General features: G+C 38.8%; 1 protein-coding gene across 17 annotated transcripts in view; it reads right to left on the bottom strand.

The window, feature by feature from the left end:
* The window catches only part of TENM2 (teneurin transmembrane protein 2), a 686,412-nt gene that overhangs the window by 107,664 nt on the left and 564,938 nt on the right, over positions 1 to 13,810 (bottom strand). For 16 of the 17 annotated variants that reach the window (XM_068158288.1, XM_068158315.1, XM_068158323.1 and 13 more), the window contains 2 exons: positions 10,123 to 10,328; positions 1,664 to 1,859 (listed from right to left, as the gene is read on the bottom strand). In XM_068158288.1, coding sequence (XP_068014389.1) covers positions 1,664 to 1,859; positions 10,123 to 10,328 — 402 coding nt within the window. Of the gene's footprint in view, positions 1 to 1,663; positions 1,860 to 2,476; positions 2,673 to 10,122; positions 10,329 to 13,810 lie in introns of those variants that run through there. The other variant, XM_068158434.1, reaches the window with a different exon arrangement.

Raw genomic sequence — 13,810 nt, 5'->3', positions numbered from 1 at the left:
TACTTTGCTATCATATTAAACCAAAGAAAAGGAAAAAGATTCAAGCACAACTTTGAATCTAATTTCACAGTTGTAGGACACTAAATAAAAAGCCTCTAAAGCAAATTGTTGAAGAGTTGTCATTAGTTTGACCTCCTGAAATGTTTCATGTAAACAATGAAAGAAAAATTGAAACATGATACTCAAAGGTATGAATTTGTCTCATGAAGAAGATTGTCTATAGATTTTTTCATTATTTTGCTTCATGGCAACCAAAAGCATTTTCTGTGTATTCAAAATCATGGCAAATTTAGTATTGTCTGGGAGTTAACATAATTTCTGTTATTCTTTCTCCTTTTCCACATCAGAGAAACTTTCAGCTGTCTCAGATCCTTTGATATGAAACATCTGATACTAGGTGTGTGTAGAAGAACCTCTGGACTGGATAAAACACTATATTTTTCTCTGTGTTTCAGTCCAATTACTATTTTTGCACTATCAAGTAACCTATGTGACTATTAGACTTTTGATGCTCCTGAAAGCTCTAAGCTAGACCAGACAACTCTTTCAAGGACAGTTTATAATATCTGAAGGTTTTCTAAGTACAATCAACACATAACAAGATACAAGCACAAACATTCTTGGTTTTGGAGAAGCAGAAAAAGCATTCTTATGGGGTAATAGCGAATATATATGATAGAATCATAGAATGGCTTAGGCTGCAAGGCACCTCAGACATCATCTACGCCACGGCTAGGGATGCCTCTCAACCAGACTCAGCTCCTCAAGGCCTCACCCAACCTGGCCTTGAACTCTCACATGAAGGAGGCATTCACAGCCTCCCTGGGCAGCCTATTCCAGTCTCACCACCTTCAAACTGAAGAACTTCTTCCTATGATGCAATCTAAATCTACTCTCCCTCAGCCTCAAACAATTCCCCCTTGTCCTATTGCTAGACACCCTTATGAAAAGCCCCTCTCCAGCCTTTCTGCAGAATCCCTTCAGGTATTGAAAGGCAGATCTAAGGTCCTCCCTGGAGTATTCTCCTCTCTAGGATGAACAACTCCAGCTTCCTTACACTATCCTCATAGCAGAAGATCATATTTGTGGCCCTTCTATCAACTTGCTCCAACAGCTCTGTGTCCTTCCTATGATGGGGACACCAGAATTGGATGCATATTCAAGGTGAGGGTCTTGCCAGAAGAGAGTAAAGGGAGAGAATCCCCTCTCGTGCCCTGTTGGCCACACTCTACTTGGTGGGGCCTAGCATATGATTGCCATCTGGGCTGCATGAATGTACTAACAGCTCATGGTGAGCTTCTCATCAGTCACTACACCCAGGTCCCTTTCTTCAGAGCTATTCTCAGCCCACTCGGCCCCTGGCCTGGATTTGTGCCTGGTATTGGCCAGACGCAGATGCAGGACCTTGCACTGAACTCAAGATGTATGGGAATGCTAAAATCTTAAAAGATAAATCATCAACTTAAAATGAGTACCCTGTTACAGATATTCTGACAGAGCAGTGCCAAAAAAAACCCAACAAAACAAACCACAAAGGGAAAATATGCTGAATACTGAAGACTGCAAGAAAGTATCATGGCTTTAATTCTATGATTCCATGATATTAATTAGAGGAAGGCATAAAGAGAGGGGAAAAAAAAGCTCACTTTGGGGAGATACTTACCCAAGATAACTGTAGTGAAAGAGACCAGCTCTTTGTCCTTGCCATCATTGTAAAATGCCAGGTGCCACAAACCCACATCCAAGTATTGAACAAACACAGCCTCATTCTGAACAAGGGTCTGAATACTTCGACGTTCCCGTGGGGACTCCACCACACTCCATTTCTCTTTCCCATCCAAGCGTTCCATAAAATCATACTGCAGGGTTGAAAAACAGGGAGGAAAAAAACCCAAACCAACAAACAAAAAAGAAAACAAAAAAAGAACACAAACAAAATCCCAAACAGACCTGAATACAGAATGGTATTTCAACACAAAACCTGATACTATTTTCTCTTCTACTTTGTCACAAAATCGTATTTCAGGAAGATATGTCAATGTGAAACTAGTATTTACTAGTCACCCATGGAACACAGAGATATTCTATGACACTTATCCTTCATTAAACAATGACACAGAATTATGCACCTTTGGTCAGTATAGGGGAGGAAAAAATGTACAAATAGTATTTCTTGACAGGCTGGGTTTGAGAAAAAAGTTGAAATCAATGCCTCAACCCATCAAAATTTAGGTTCCTACACATCTAAACTGAAAACCTCACCCTATGAGAGGCACAAGTTGTTCTGTAAAATCCCCTACAAAAAATTCTTGCTGCAGGAGCAAAATAAATCTCAGATGTAGCTTCAAACATATATAACTGAATAGAAGCCCCCAGAATGTGAGTACAAACAGGAACAGCACAAACAGGAAAAGTGCTTAATCTTAGGTAAATCAGCATCTGAGAAAAATATACAAGTTTTACATCAGTTGCTTACCTGGGTTTGTATGTGGAACAATCAAAGGCAAGTAGGAAACAAAACCCAGAGGAAGCATGGAAAGGAATAACACAAATCAAGTGGCTGAAGGAATTGAACTTTTATTAAGGAAAACTGAAAATTTCTGGTTGGATGGTTTCCAAGTAAGGTAGGACATTACATTAATCTTTGGAAAAGGGATCAAACAGAGCAAGTGATTATTTAGAGTGTAAGAGGGATGGCACCATTAATGGCATGAAACTAAAAAAAAGGAAGAATGAAATTTAAGATGAATGTCAGATAAGCTTCCCATCTATTAAGCTCAGTAATAGCCTCCCAATGGAGATGCCACTTCATCACACAATTAAACAGGACTGCAAGAAATATTGGTTAATCTACAACAGGGAATAACTCTGCATAACAAAGCAGCTGGACTAACTGTCCCTAGTAGGCTATTTTTCTGTCTTTAACATCTGTGATTCTGGAGCTCTCAAGCTGCTGTTTTGCCCAGCTTACTAGCTCTCAGTCCCTGTCTAAGGGAAGCCCTTAAGAAACAACAAAAATAATATAACCAATCTTTTGATAGCAGTATAACAAGTCCCCTATGAAAACACATCTTGTTTTAGACACACTTACCTACATAGGAGTAGACAGAGATAGATAGACGTGTCTAAAGAAAGATATATGCGTTCAATAATACACAGTAACAGTTTGTGCTTGCTTGCCAGGAGTTTCATCGCGCTTCCCTCTGTTCTCTCTAGCACATACAGTTTGTACTTGCAGCAGCTATGAGGAAACACACACCTTCACTTGCTCACTTGCTTTGGGTTTAAATAGAAAACTGTAATCTTGCATCCTGAACAGAGTAAACATCCCCACAGGGCTGTCTTGCACACTGTATCCCACTCCTTAACTGAGTTCTAGCAAGTAACACACAAGATGCCATTTTCCCTTCTAGCAGAAGAGACAGAGGAGCTGCTTGAAAGAATCCAGTGCAGAGCCACTAAGATGATGGAGTGGAACATCTCCCTTATGAGGAAAGGCTGAGGCAGCTGGGACTCCTTAGGCTGGGCAAGAGGAGACTAAGGAGAGACATCATTCATGTTTCTAAAGATGTGACTAGTGAGTGTCAGGAGGACGGAGCTAGGCTTTTCTCAGTGATGTCCAATGATTGGACAAGGGGCAATGGGTGCAAGCTGGAGCATAAGAGGTTCCACAGGATCGTAAGGAGAAACCTTTTCACTGTCAGGGTGCCAGAGCCCTGGAGCAGCCTGTCCAAGAGGTTGTGGAGTGTCCTTCTCTGGAGTCATTCAAAATACCCTGGATGCATTCCTGTGTGACCTGCTCTAGGTGATTCTGCTCTGGCAGGGGGATTTGACTCAATGATCTTTCGGGGTCCCTTACAACCTGAAACATTCTGTGATCCTGTGAACTGATTTAACACTTCAGTGCCATGCTGCACATCTGTCTAAAACTAGGGTGTAAAAGGTGACCTTACTATTTGAAATTTTTTGAACAGTTATACAGGAGTAATATAGAGTCCCTGATAACACTTTGCCTTACAATAAAGTGAAAAGTATGGAAGCACTATTCCCTTCCTGTTAAACACACGGAACTGACAATGATATGCAGCCACAAAGGAAATCCATGGTAGGGTAGGAATTCAAGTCTAGGTCTACTAATGTTGAAAGCTACTGTCACAGTAAGTCCATTATCCACTCTTTCCTATGCCTTTAATCACGAGAAAGAGTAGCAGAAAGGGAATAAAAATTGTCACTGTACTGTTAATGTCAGATTGCCATACACCTGAGCCTGCCTTTTTTTTTTTTTACACTGGATTTTTGCAGGAGAACCTAAATCAGGTAAATTAGTACATTGAAGCCAATGCACACCAGAGATGTAGAGAGTTCTGGCATGTCAGTAACTTTCAGGGTATCAGAGGTGACAAGCACACATACATCTATCTCTCAAATCAATGACATTTGGAAATATTGCTAAAACCTATCGTCTAACAGTCAGAGGTTAAGGAGAGACTCATCACCTCCTTGGGAAATGTTATTACTTGGGCAACATCTTGGGAGAAAGAAATCTTGCTCTTCAGAACAATCATTCACAAAGGGTCAACTAAGGAAGTAGCAATAAAAGCTGACATTTCTCACTGGCAACATGCTGTTCATCTCTGCTTGTGCTGGCAGGTTCCTCTGCCTCCCCTCTGTTTGATGCTGATTCTACCTCATACAGCAGAGAAGGCTCAGCAGTTGGCAAGATCGAAGGGGAAGAGTATTCAGGCTGAAACTGCTTGAAGTAGTTTTAGCTGCAGAATCTTGTCTCACAATGATGGAGTGTGACCTAGTGAGAGCAGGTCCCTTGGCGTGACTCCCCGTAAGGCTACAGTTGTAACTAACTTAAGATTAGCATTGCCCTTATTTAATCAAACTATGAAGAACTATTCCAGGCTCAGGCAAAAGCAAATGGACTAAACCTAAATAAAGTTATGAACGACAAAGAACTGGTGTAAACTGACACAGAATGATGCATTTTTATGTCTGGATTCCTCAGAATTGAGGTAAAAAGAAGGAAAACATATATCTGGTGATGGTTCCCTGGGTGTACAAAACTTCACATGTCCACCAGTAGTAGGTATACGTACACCAGAATCTGAAATCCCTGACTGAAAGGTCACTAAGAATCACTGAAAGGTCACTGTGAATCATAGCCAGATAAGATTTCTTCACGTGGTTGGCAGAATCTTCATTTTGCTTCTAGTGGCTGTGTTGATTTTCTGCCTACCACATGACTATTTTTCTAGCATGTTATGATGAAGATGTTCCTCTTGCTTTAAAGCTACTTACTGACAAATATGTATAGATTACAAGACCCATCTAGGAAAAGGACAGATGTACTTTCAGGATCATCAAGAAGCAACTGTGAAATTTCTCATCTAACACAGAACTGCTAAGGAAGATTCAGCTCTGTCACGTGCTTTGCCAAACAAAACCAAATCTCTGAAGAAATTTGGAAGTTTAATTGATTTTTTTCATATTGAAAGTTACACAAAAATGGCAAAAAACATCTCAGACACCCCAAATAACTACATCTTCACAGTGCAATTTTTCAGGGGAGAATACTTACTATGATTAAAGCTCCATATATCTGAGGAACTTGCCAGCCTACTTCTCTAAACGAATTCCAAATTCACATTCTCAGTGAGTTTGTTTATTTTTACTACACAGCACTCCAAAACACTACTGCATCCCTTTATTTGCAAACCTAAATCTCATATGAAGTTCTTTCTGGGCAATTTGGTTTCATAATTTCTCCATTCAGTGCTTTCTAGCCTCTGATGCATTTTATTCATAGGCTAGCAAGCACATTCTTTGTCCAGTAACCATGGAGAACTAGCAAAACAGTTTGGGGACTTCTCTGTGGTAGTGACTGCTCTGCACAGTGCCATCCATATAGCACAGATCAGCTGAGCATAGTTACATACAGGAAGTGGTTATATGAGCACAACAAATGCAAGAGAGCTTAGCTTGCAAGGGTTATGACTGAAAACACAGAGAACTTGATCAATCTTTGGCTTTTGTTTTTCTTTGATTTGAAACTATTTGCATGCCTCCACAAAATCCTTAAGTGTCTGAAATCAGAAATTGAAAAGAAAGCTTCCTTAGAGCTCCTGTCTGAGAGCTCTTGTCCTAATGGAGAGGGGGCAAAAGGGGAAAGAACCCACATTTGGCATTGTGGCTAGCATTCATTTCTATGCCAAAGCTCTCCAAAGACCTAAGCCGTCGAGAAAACATATGTCAGGGAAACTTGTTTGCAAAGTGCTTTAAAATTAGTTCTTCCTAAAATCCTGTCAGTAATTATTCATTAAAGTACACCCATGAAACATCTGATACCCACAGCGATGGCCAACCAGTTTGTTTCAGCATCTGAATGTGACCCAACACAACCACTACAATGCAGCACAGCATTCAGCTAACAGCACAGCTGCCACCAGGTAACTTTAAAGAGGACAGAGCTCTAAATGTAAACACATTATGTTTCTCGTAGATTTGAAACTCTTTGCATGCCTCCACAAAATCACTACATGTTTGAATATTTTTAGCACTGACTTAAAGCCAAGGCAACACTGAAGTTTCCCAGCTATTCCCCTTGTTTCAAATAAAGCCAGCTTCTGTTCTAAATGAAAACAGTTTATTTTGACATGAAAAGTTTCTGAGTATGAAACACTCTGCTGGAAATGAAAACAGGACAACTCCATGCACTGCTGTCGGCAAAGATTACAGTGATGTTTCTATAAGGCTACCTTATTTCACGCATCATTTGGAATGTTCTACCAAGGTGTAGCAATATCCTAATTGCTGTAATCTCTGTAGAGTTGCTTCATGCATTATTTGACATCTACAGTTCATTTTCTATACATTACCAATTGCATTAATATGACTGCCTTCTACTAATTTCCTATTGATCATTCAAGCCTGCAGTGTTCACTTTGTTATTTCTGTTATTCTTAGTCCCCCCTACACAGGCTGGAAGAATTTTGCTTGAAAGCAATACATTCCTGCTTGGAGTCTGCTTGCCACTCAAAACTGCATTTTTACCTCTTCTCTAGACCTCCTTTCCCTATGTACATGGTACATGAGGACGCTTCTAGGCAAGTTTACAGCTAGATCAGTTTGACTGACTAAACCAGGCATTTGGAATATTTGCTAAACAGTAATACTGTGAAGGTTAAATCTCAGCAGGGCTCTCAGACAGGAACTGCATTTTGTTGTCTCAGGTTAATCATGTATCTAATTTGCTGATTATTGACTTGCTCCCACAAAGGATTTTACTTGGTTTGACATATCAGCATTGATTAGTGATGAACTGTCAAGTGTAGCTGTTCATTGCTTTACAGTTCATGTCCCTAACCTGCAGAAACAAGGATTTTAAATTTCAATGTTAAAATATTGTCTGGTGTCAACTTCAGACTGTTTTCATTAATACAAACCCATTCTGCTCCTTTCTGTCAGAACAAGGCTTCTTTTCACTAACCCAGGTCTGTAACAGCTTGCCTTTCTTTTTCTAAAATTATTTCTCGAGGTAGCAGCTTGGCTGAATTTTGATTGCTGGGCAAAAATGCCAAGCAATCTTCTGCTGTATCACTCTGTTGACAAGCACCAGGACCCTGCAAGAATATGGGAAAATAATTCTACAGATTTTACTGATGAATTTCATTAACTCCAGTTACAGAAGACAGTTGGAATTGCTTCCTCTGAAGACTAGAAAACAGGTTCTCTGAGGAGGAATCCAGCTCAAGAGGAAACACAGTTGATCTTTCTCATTATTTAATTTAACAGAAAGGTCATGGAATTTATATCCTATCCACGTAAGGTGCAGTGAAAGAGAGAGAAACTTTGCCTGATCATAGCCTTCCTAGATGAGAACATCATAATGAAACCTAGAACAAATACATCTGATCACAGTGAAATCGAAATTAAAGTTCAGCTTGAATTAAAAAAATATTTTATACCACCAGTTACATCCAACTGGTGTTCTTGTAAAAGATACAGGCACACCTCCGTCTTGTCATAACCAGGCAATGATAACTATTTATAGAGAGCCTTTTTGATTGCTTAAGAGCTTTTGTTGCCCTAAGTAGTTTTCATTTCATGATTTATACTTCTGTTTGTTTTCTTCAGCTAAATTTTCTTCAGCTGGGTGGGGCTTTTTGGTTGGTTGGTTGTTTGGATAGTTTGCTTGTTTTTCATGATGGAATAACAGGGGAAGCAAGTGCCAAAATTCTGAAATATGTAAGATGTGCTCAATGAATTATGCCATTACATCACTGCAACAAAGATCCACAGTGGAAATTTTGCCCTCAAGACAACATATTGAAATATTACAGACCAAATCAAAACACTCTTAAGAAGGGCTCCCACCCTGGAACATAGTCTAATATACTCTGTGGGTGTCTTCTGGGCTGCATGGATGCCTGGAAATGGCTGAAAATTAGTCAACATCTCAAATTTCCCCAATTTAGCAAGTCTTCCTACTGAATTTCAGGATGCTGTATGCCCACTTCTAGTTATATAAAAAAACTGACCACTTGCCCTTCCTTCCTTAGGTTGGGGACTGTTGATCCTTACTTCTTGCCATTCAAATATATCCATTCAAACATTCAATAACTCAGAGAGCATTTTAGAACAGTGCACTACAGTCAAAGCTCCTTGTTCACAAATTCACAAAAGCAGATGTCATAAACTCATGTAAAACTCTTGTCTCCTTTCTTCCCAACTCTGTTTAGAGATTTTAAATTAATTGCTTCACTGTCTATAACATGAGTTTGTGCATGCACATGGACACAGTTAACTTAGGCTAGATACCTTCTTGCAGGCAATATGAATTTACTTTCCCTCCATGGCAACATGTAGCAACTGCATTTGGTTCAAGTCTCTGGGCTCTTAGGTTAGATCATGTATTTTATCTATTTATGTAAATGCAGTTTGCTTGATGAAAGAAAAAAATATAATAAAAAATAGTAACAGTTCTATGTAAATCAGTGCAAGGCATCTGGAAGTGTTAAATGAGATCATGGACTTGTGCATTTGCTTTTTTGAAATCATATACTAAATAAACCATTTTAAGTTTAAGTGATAATTTATGAATGAAGAACTGATTTTTATGAGCAAGGATATGCAGGAAGGAAGGGGTCCTTTTCAAAAGATAGTTGCTATTTCTGCTTCCCTTGTGCTCTAAAGAATAGAGGCTCTTTCCTTTTAGTATGAGTAACTGCAAATATATTATTTCTCATTAGAGTTCTAATCTAAGTAAATGGGAATCCTTCCATTCACATTAATGAGGTTTCAGTATTATAAAAACATTTCTCTCTGTTACAGAAAAAATAGCTACAGCTTCTCACTGCAGAGAAATTAAAACATCCACTGCACAACCTAGAAGAGAGAGATACTTAAATTTGGTCTCATTAACTTCAAAACTACCTTTACCTACAGCCCTCTGCTCTGTACTACAGGGTCACTGTCAAAATACAGTGCTACCAAGTTTTCATCCCTGAGGCTGCTTAGAAATGCCAGCTGCACGACTTGCCCTATGTCTGAGCCAGGTATTAAACCTAAATATTGTCTTTGAGGGAAAAAGAGTAAAGTTAAAGCTCTCAGACACATGATCACTGCTTTATGTTCTCTAGTATGTCTGGGTAGCAGTGATGTCAAACTCTGCTGCATACCAAAGTGACACCACTCCAAAAACATTGTTAAGAATAAAACTCTGAAGTTAACACATCTAATTGTGCACGCAGTCTGTATTTCAATACTGTGAGTTTGACCAACACCACTCATCATTTCTGACTGGTGAATAACTGGATTGGTTTATCACAAATGGTACCAAGATTTTGTCTGGGATTTAAAAACTTGAGTACTAAACTGCAAGTTATTTAAAAAACGTGAATGGCAAGAACATTATTGATTAGATCTTTTTCAATGTGCTGTTGAGGTATATAACAACCTAGAAATCTTAATATCAAGGTGTTCAGTCAAATAGCACAACTTAATTTCCAGGAAACCCTATACTTAAGGTCTATAAGCTCCAACATAAGTCCAACATAGATTTTCTAAATTTATGCATTCTGACATGTCAAGCCAACAAATACATTAATAAAGTACCTGTGCATGTGATGGTGGGAGTCCTCTTCTTATATAAACACCAAAAAGAGCATCCTTCCCTAAGGATATGTTGAATTTCAGGAACTGTGGCTGGCTGACATGGATCTGAGACCGCCAAAACACTCCGGGAGGCACTTCCTGGGTAACTCTGCGTCCGACTTCTGTTTCTCCACTGTCTATGCTGCTATTCCTGGTGACCCATGGTCCTAGAAAACAAAAGCAAATATAAATCAAATTAGAGAACTGGGTTTTATACAGAGGTTTTTATTCATCCAAGATCAATAGCTATGGCAATTCCACCTTTTAAATCATACTGTAACTTCCCTTTCTTACTCTGATGAAATCTGCCTGAGGTTTCAACTAGCATGTAAGAATTTGGTCCCTATGTTTGAAGTAGGAAGGCTGTGAACCTTTTCTGTGTGAAGCATCTGCAATACTCTAATTCCTCCATCCCTTTAATTCTGAAATTGCTCTTTACTGATCAAATATAGTAGCAATAGAGAGTCAATTAAGTACATATGAATCTCTCTGTGCTCTTTTCACTTACCTCTTATACAGAGTCAGGGTATTAAAAAAGTATCAGAAAGGAAAACTAAAGCGTTAACTCCAATCTAAATGAACGGATGTAAAGCAGTGCAACAAACTCCAGGTCATAGACAAGAGAATTGATGGAACAAATGAAATGCAGAAAAAGTGTTTAGAGGACAGTTTATGGATTCTAACATGCATCATCTCCTTGAAAGAAAGTTAGTTGCCTTTTAAGTTCACGCTGCCTGAAGCAGGGACTGTCTGTAAGCCTTTTTCCCTCGTGCTATGCTTAGTTAAAATCCATCATCTGGTGGTTCTTCAGTATGCATTACCAAAGACAAGATACAAGACCTTTCTGGTTGAGTGCTCTGGCTTCCAGCCCATGCAATAGTCAACCTTTAAAACACTGTGCAATCCCTCCTGTTCTCAGCTGAACAAGATGGTTCTGAAGCTACACATATTTTAAACATGGAGTGCAGTACGTGAAGAGTCAGCAGGGCTTTCAAGCTACAGTATGCAGCATTGTGCAGTTCTGTGTTCCATATTCTCAAACAACATGGTGAGAAATCCATTTGAAAGTTATTCCAACAGACACTATAAAGACCAAAATCAAGACAGAAGATGTCTGTTAACAATCACAGAAATTTAAAGGTATCATTAATATCACTATGAACAGAAGCTGGATGGCAGTGATACCTCCGACAGAACCTAACAGTATTTGTTAAAAGCTCAATGTTTATTTAATTTTATTTTTTTTTTTCCATGATGCAATGGTACTGTCAATAAGTGGCAAGTCATTTCTAAAATCTATTCCAGTACTGTAGGAATGTAACAGGATGGCAGAGAATGACATATAATTCCAGCAGGTAAGTACATAACAGCTTTTCTGTCTTGACGATCTTTAATTGAGAGAGCTGCAATAGCATGGTTTCAATTACAGATTCCAAATTATCTATGTTAGCAGCACTTACACTTGTACATAATGAAACAGATATTATGTTGGCAGTGTTTTGAAATGGTAAAAGAATGTTCTGAATACCAACTGCTATTCAGTTTTTGGCAACTTGGGTTGTTTTTTTAATTTTATTTTATTTTCTATGTTAATGGGCCTACTATAACATCACAGCACTAAGCAAAGAAAGCAGAAGAATACACAGGCAGGATGCAAAGACAGGAAAAGGGGCTGAGAATCTCAAGTAGTGCACCTTTAGAGCTGCCCAAGAACACAGAGAGCAACAAGATTCAAACATCTTTTTAGAACAGAGTAGAATAGAATAGAATTAACCAGGTTGGAAAACACCTTCGAGATCATCAAGTCCAAACCATCATCCAACACCATCTAATCAACTAAACCATGGCACCAAATGCCTCATCCAGTCTTTTCTTAAACACTTTCAGTGATGGTGACTCCACCACCTCCCTGGGCAGCCCATTCCAATGGCAAATCACTCTTTCTGTGAAGAACTTCCTAACATCCAGCCTAAACCTCCCCTGGCACAGCTTGAGAACATGCAATGTTTCATAAAAACATAATTTCACTTCTAATGTATTACTGCAGCAGAGAATATCTCAAAGTTCCTATCTCAGTGGGGCCCAGTAACATCATACTAGAATTTAAATCAGTCCTTGCCCACATGGATAGAAAAACCAAGTACAGAGCACATAAAATCACCTGTTCAGGGCTATACTGGGATCACTGGTAGAGCTAGGAAGACTGAGGGCTCCCGGATCTCCTTTGAGTACAACACTCACTTCACAACTTGACTTACAGAATAAGTGATGAATTTTTTTCAACATTATTAAAATGGTGTGCTGTAGATTATTTCTTTGGAAGCAGATTGAATACTTAAATGGACATCAGCTATATCTAATCTAAGAGCAGACTCCTTGACATACTCTAAAGAACTTTGTTCTTCACCATCAATATATCCGTAGCCAAAGTGAAACAAAGAAAAATCTATTTGCAGACAGTATTACAGTAGGCATTATTACAATGATGATAAAAACTGTGTAAGTAATAAAGGCAGGATGATTAACAGGCCACTGCCTCTTCCAGTATTCTCTGTCCAGACTCATTATACTTGTATTGGTTTAAGATGACTGGCCCTACTAGGAGGCGCAAGGAACAGTGGCAGAGAGCAACAGAGCAAGCTGGATCATATATTCTACACCATGCTGACATTATGCTCACTGTATGACAGGAAAGGATTTTCCCAAGGTTTATGGGACTTGTAATATATTCTATAGTTTGTAAAGGTTCCTGTTCTTTGTTTGTTTGTGTTTTTGTTTGTGGTTTTTGCTTGTTTGTTTCTTTGTGCGTGTGTGTGTCTTTCCTGGTTTCCAGCCTGGGGTTTGCCTTTTACTTTTGTTCTGATTCTGGTTTGTGCGTGATGGTGGTTTTCATGGTTTCAGCTGCTGTGCAAGCTGCTATCTTTTCTCCTGTTTGTTTGTTTTTCTTCTTTTTCTCTTTCTCTGTGTAATTTGACATCCCTGCAATAGAGTAGTGAATTGTCCTTTTCTCAACTGACATTTTGGCTTTCCTGGTTCCTTTCGCCCTTGCCCACCCAGAGGGTAGGAGGAGTGAAGAAGAAAACCTCTGTTATAACTGGACTGCTGGTACTCAGCTATCAGCTGAGTTAAAACCAGGATAATACTCAATGAATTACCTCTATTATATGGTTTGGGTTTTTTTGTTTGCTTAGTTTCCTGTCTGTAACAAAACTTCTCCAGACCATGGAATTTAGTGCATATCTTTGGCATAAAGAATACTAAATAAGTGCAATCTATTTCTGAAATCCATGTGTAAAATGAGTAGGAATCTGCAGTTATAGCCTTCCCAATGTTGGAATATTTTAGTTGACCTTCTTTGTAAGTAAAATTTTATCTTTATAGTTCTTAATACAGTACATACATAGAATTGAGTGGAGCGATGGTCATGTATATTCAGAGATATGACTTGTATTAGAGCACAAATCAAATGTTCCAGTTAGCTAAAAAATAAGCCTACTTTACTTTTCAAAAAGTCTGGTTTGTATTTCTATCTGGGAAAGGACATTTCTTCATGAGTCAAGATTCCTCAAATACATCAATTAAGCTAAAAAGAGAACATTCCAGACTTCAGGAGAACCAGAGTTACATGTCCAGTAGGTATGCCCATACA

Source organism: Melanerpes formicivorus, unplaced genomic scaffold (assembly GCF_026170545.1).
Source record: "Melanerpes formicivorus ecotype bairdi unplaced genomic scaffold, bMelFor1.0.p_v2 SCAF_2, whole genome shotgun sequence".
Classification (NCBI taxonomy): domain Eukaryota; kingdom Metazoa; phylum Chordata; class Aves; order Piciformes; family Picidae; genus Melanerpes; species Melanerpes formicivorus.
Note: the sequence above shows the minus strand (reverse complement) of the source record. Positions and strands in the feature narration are given on the sequence as shown.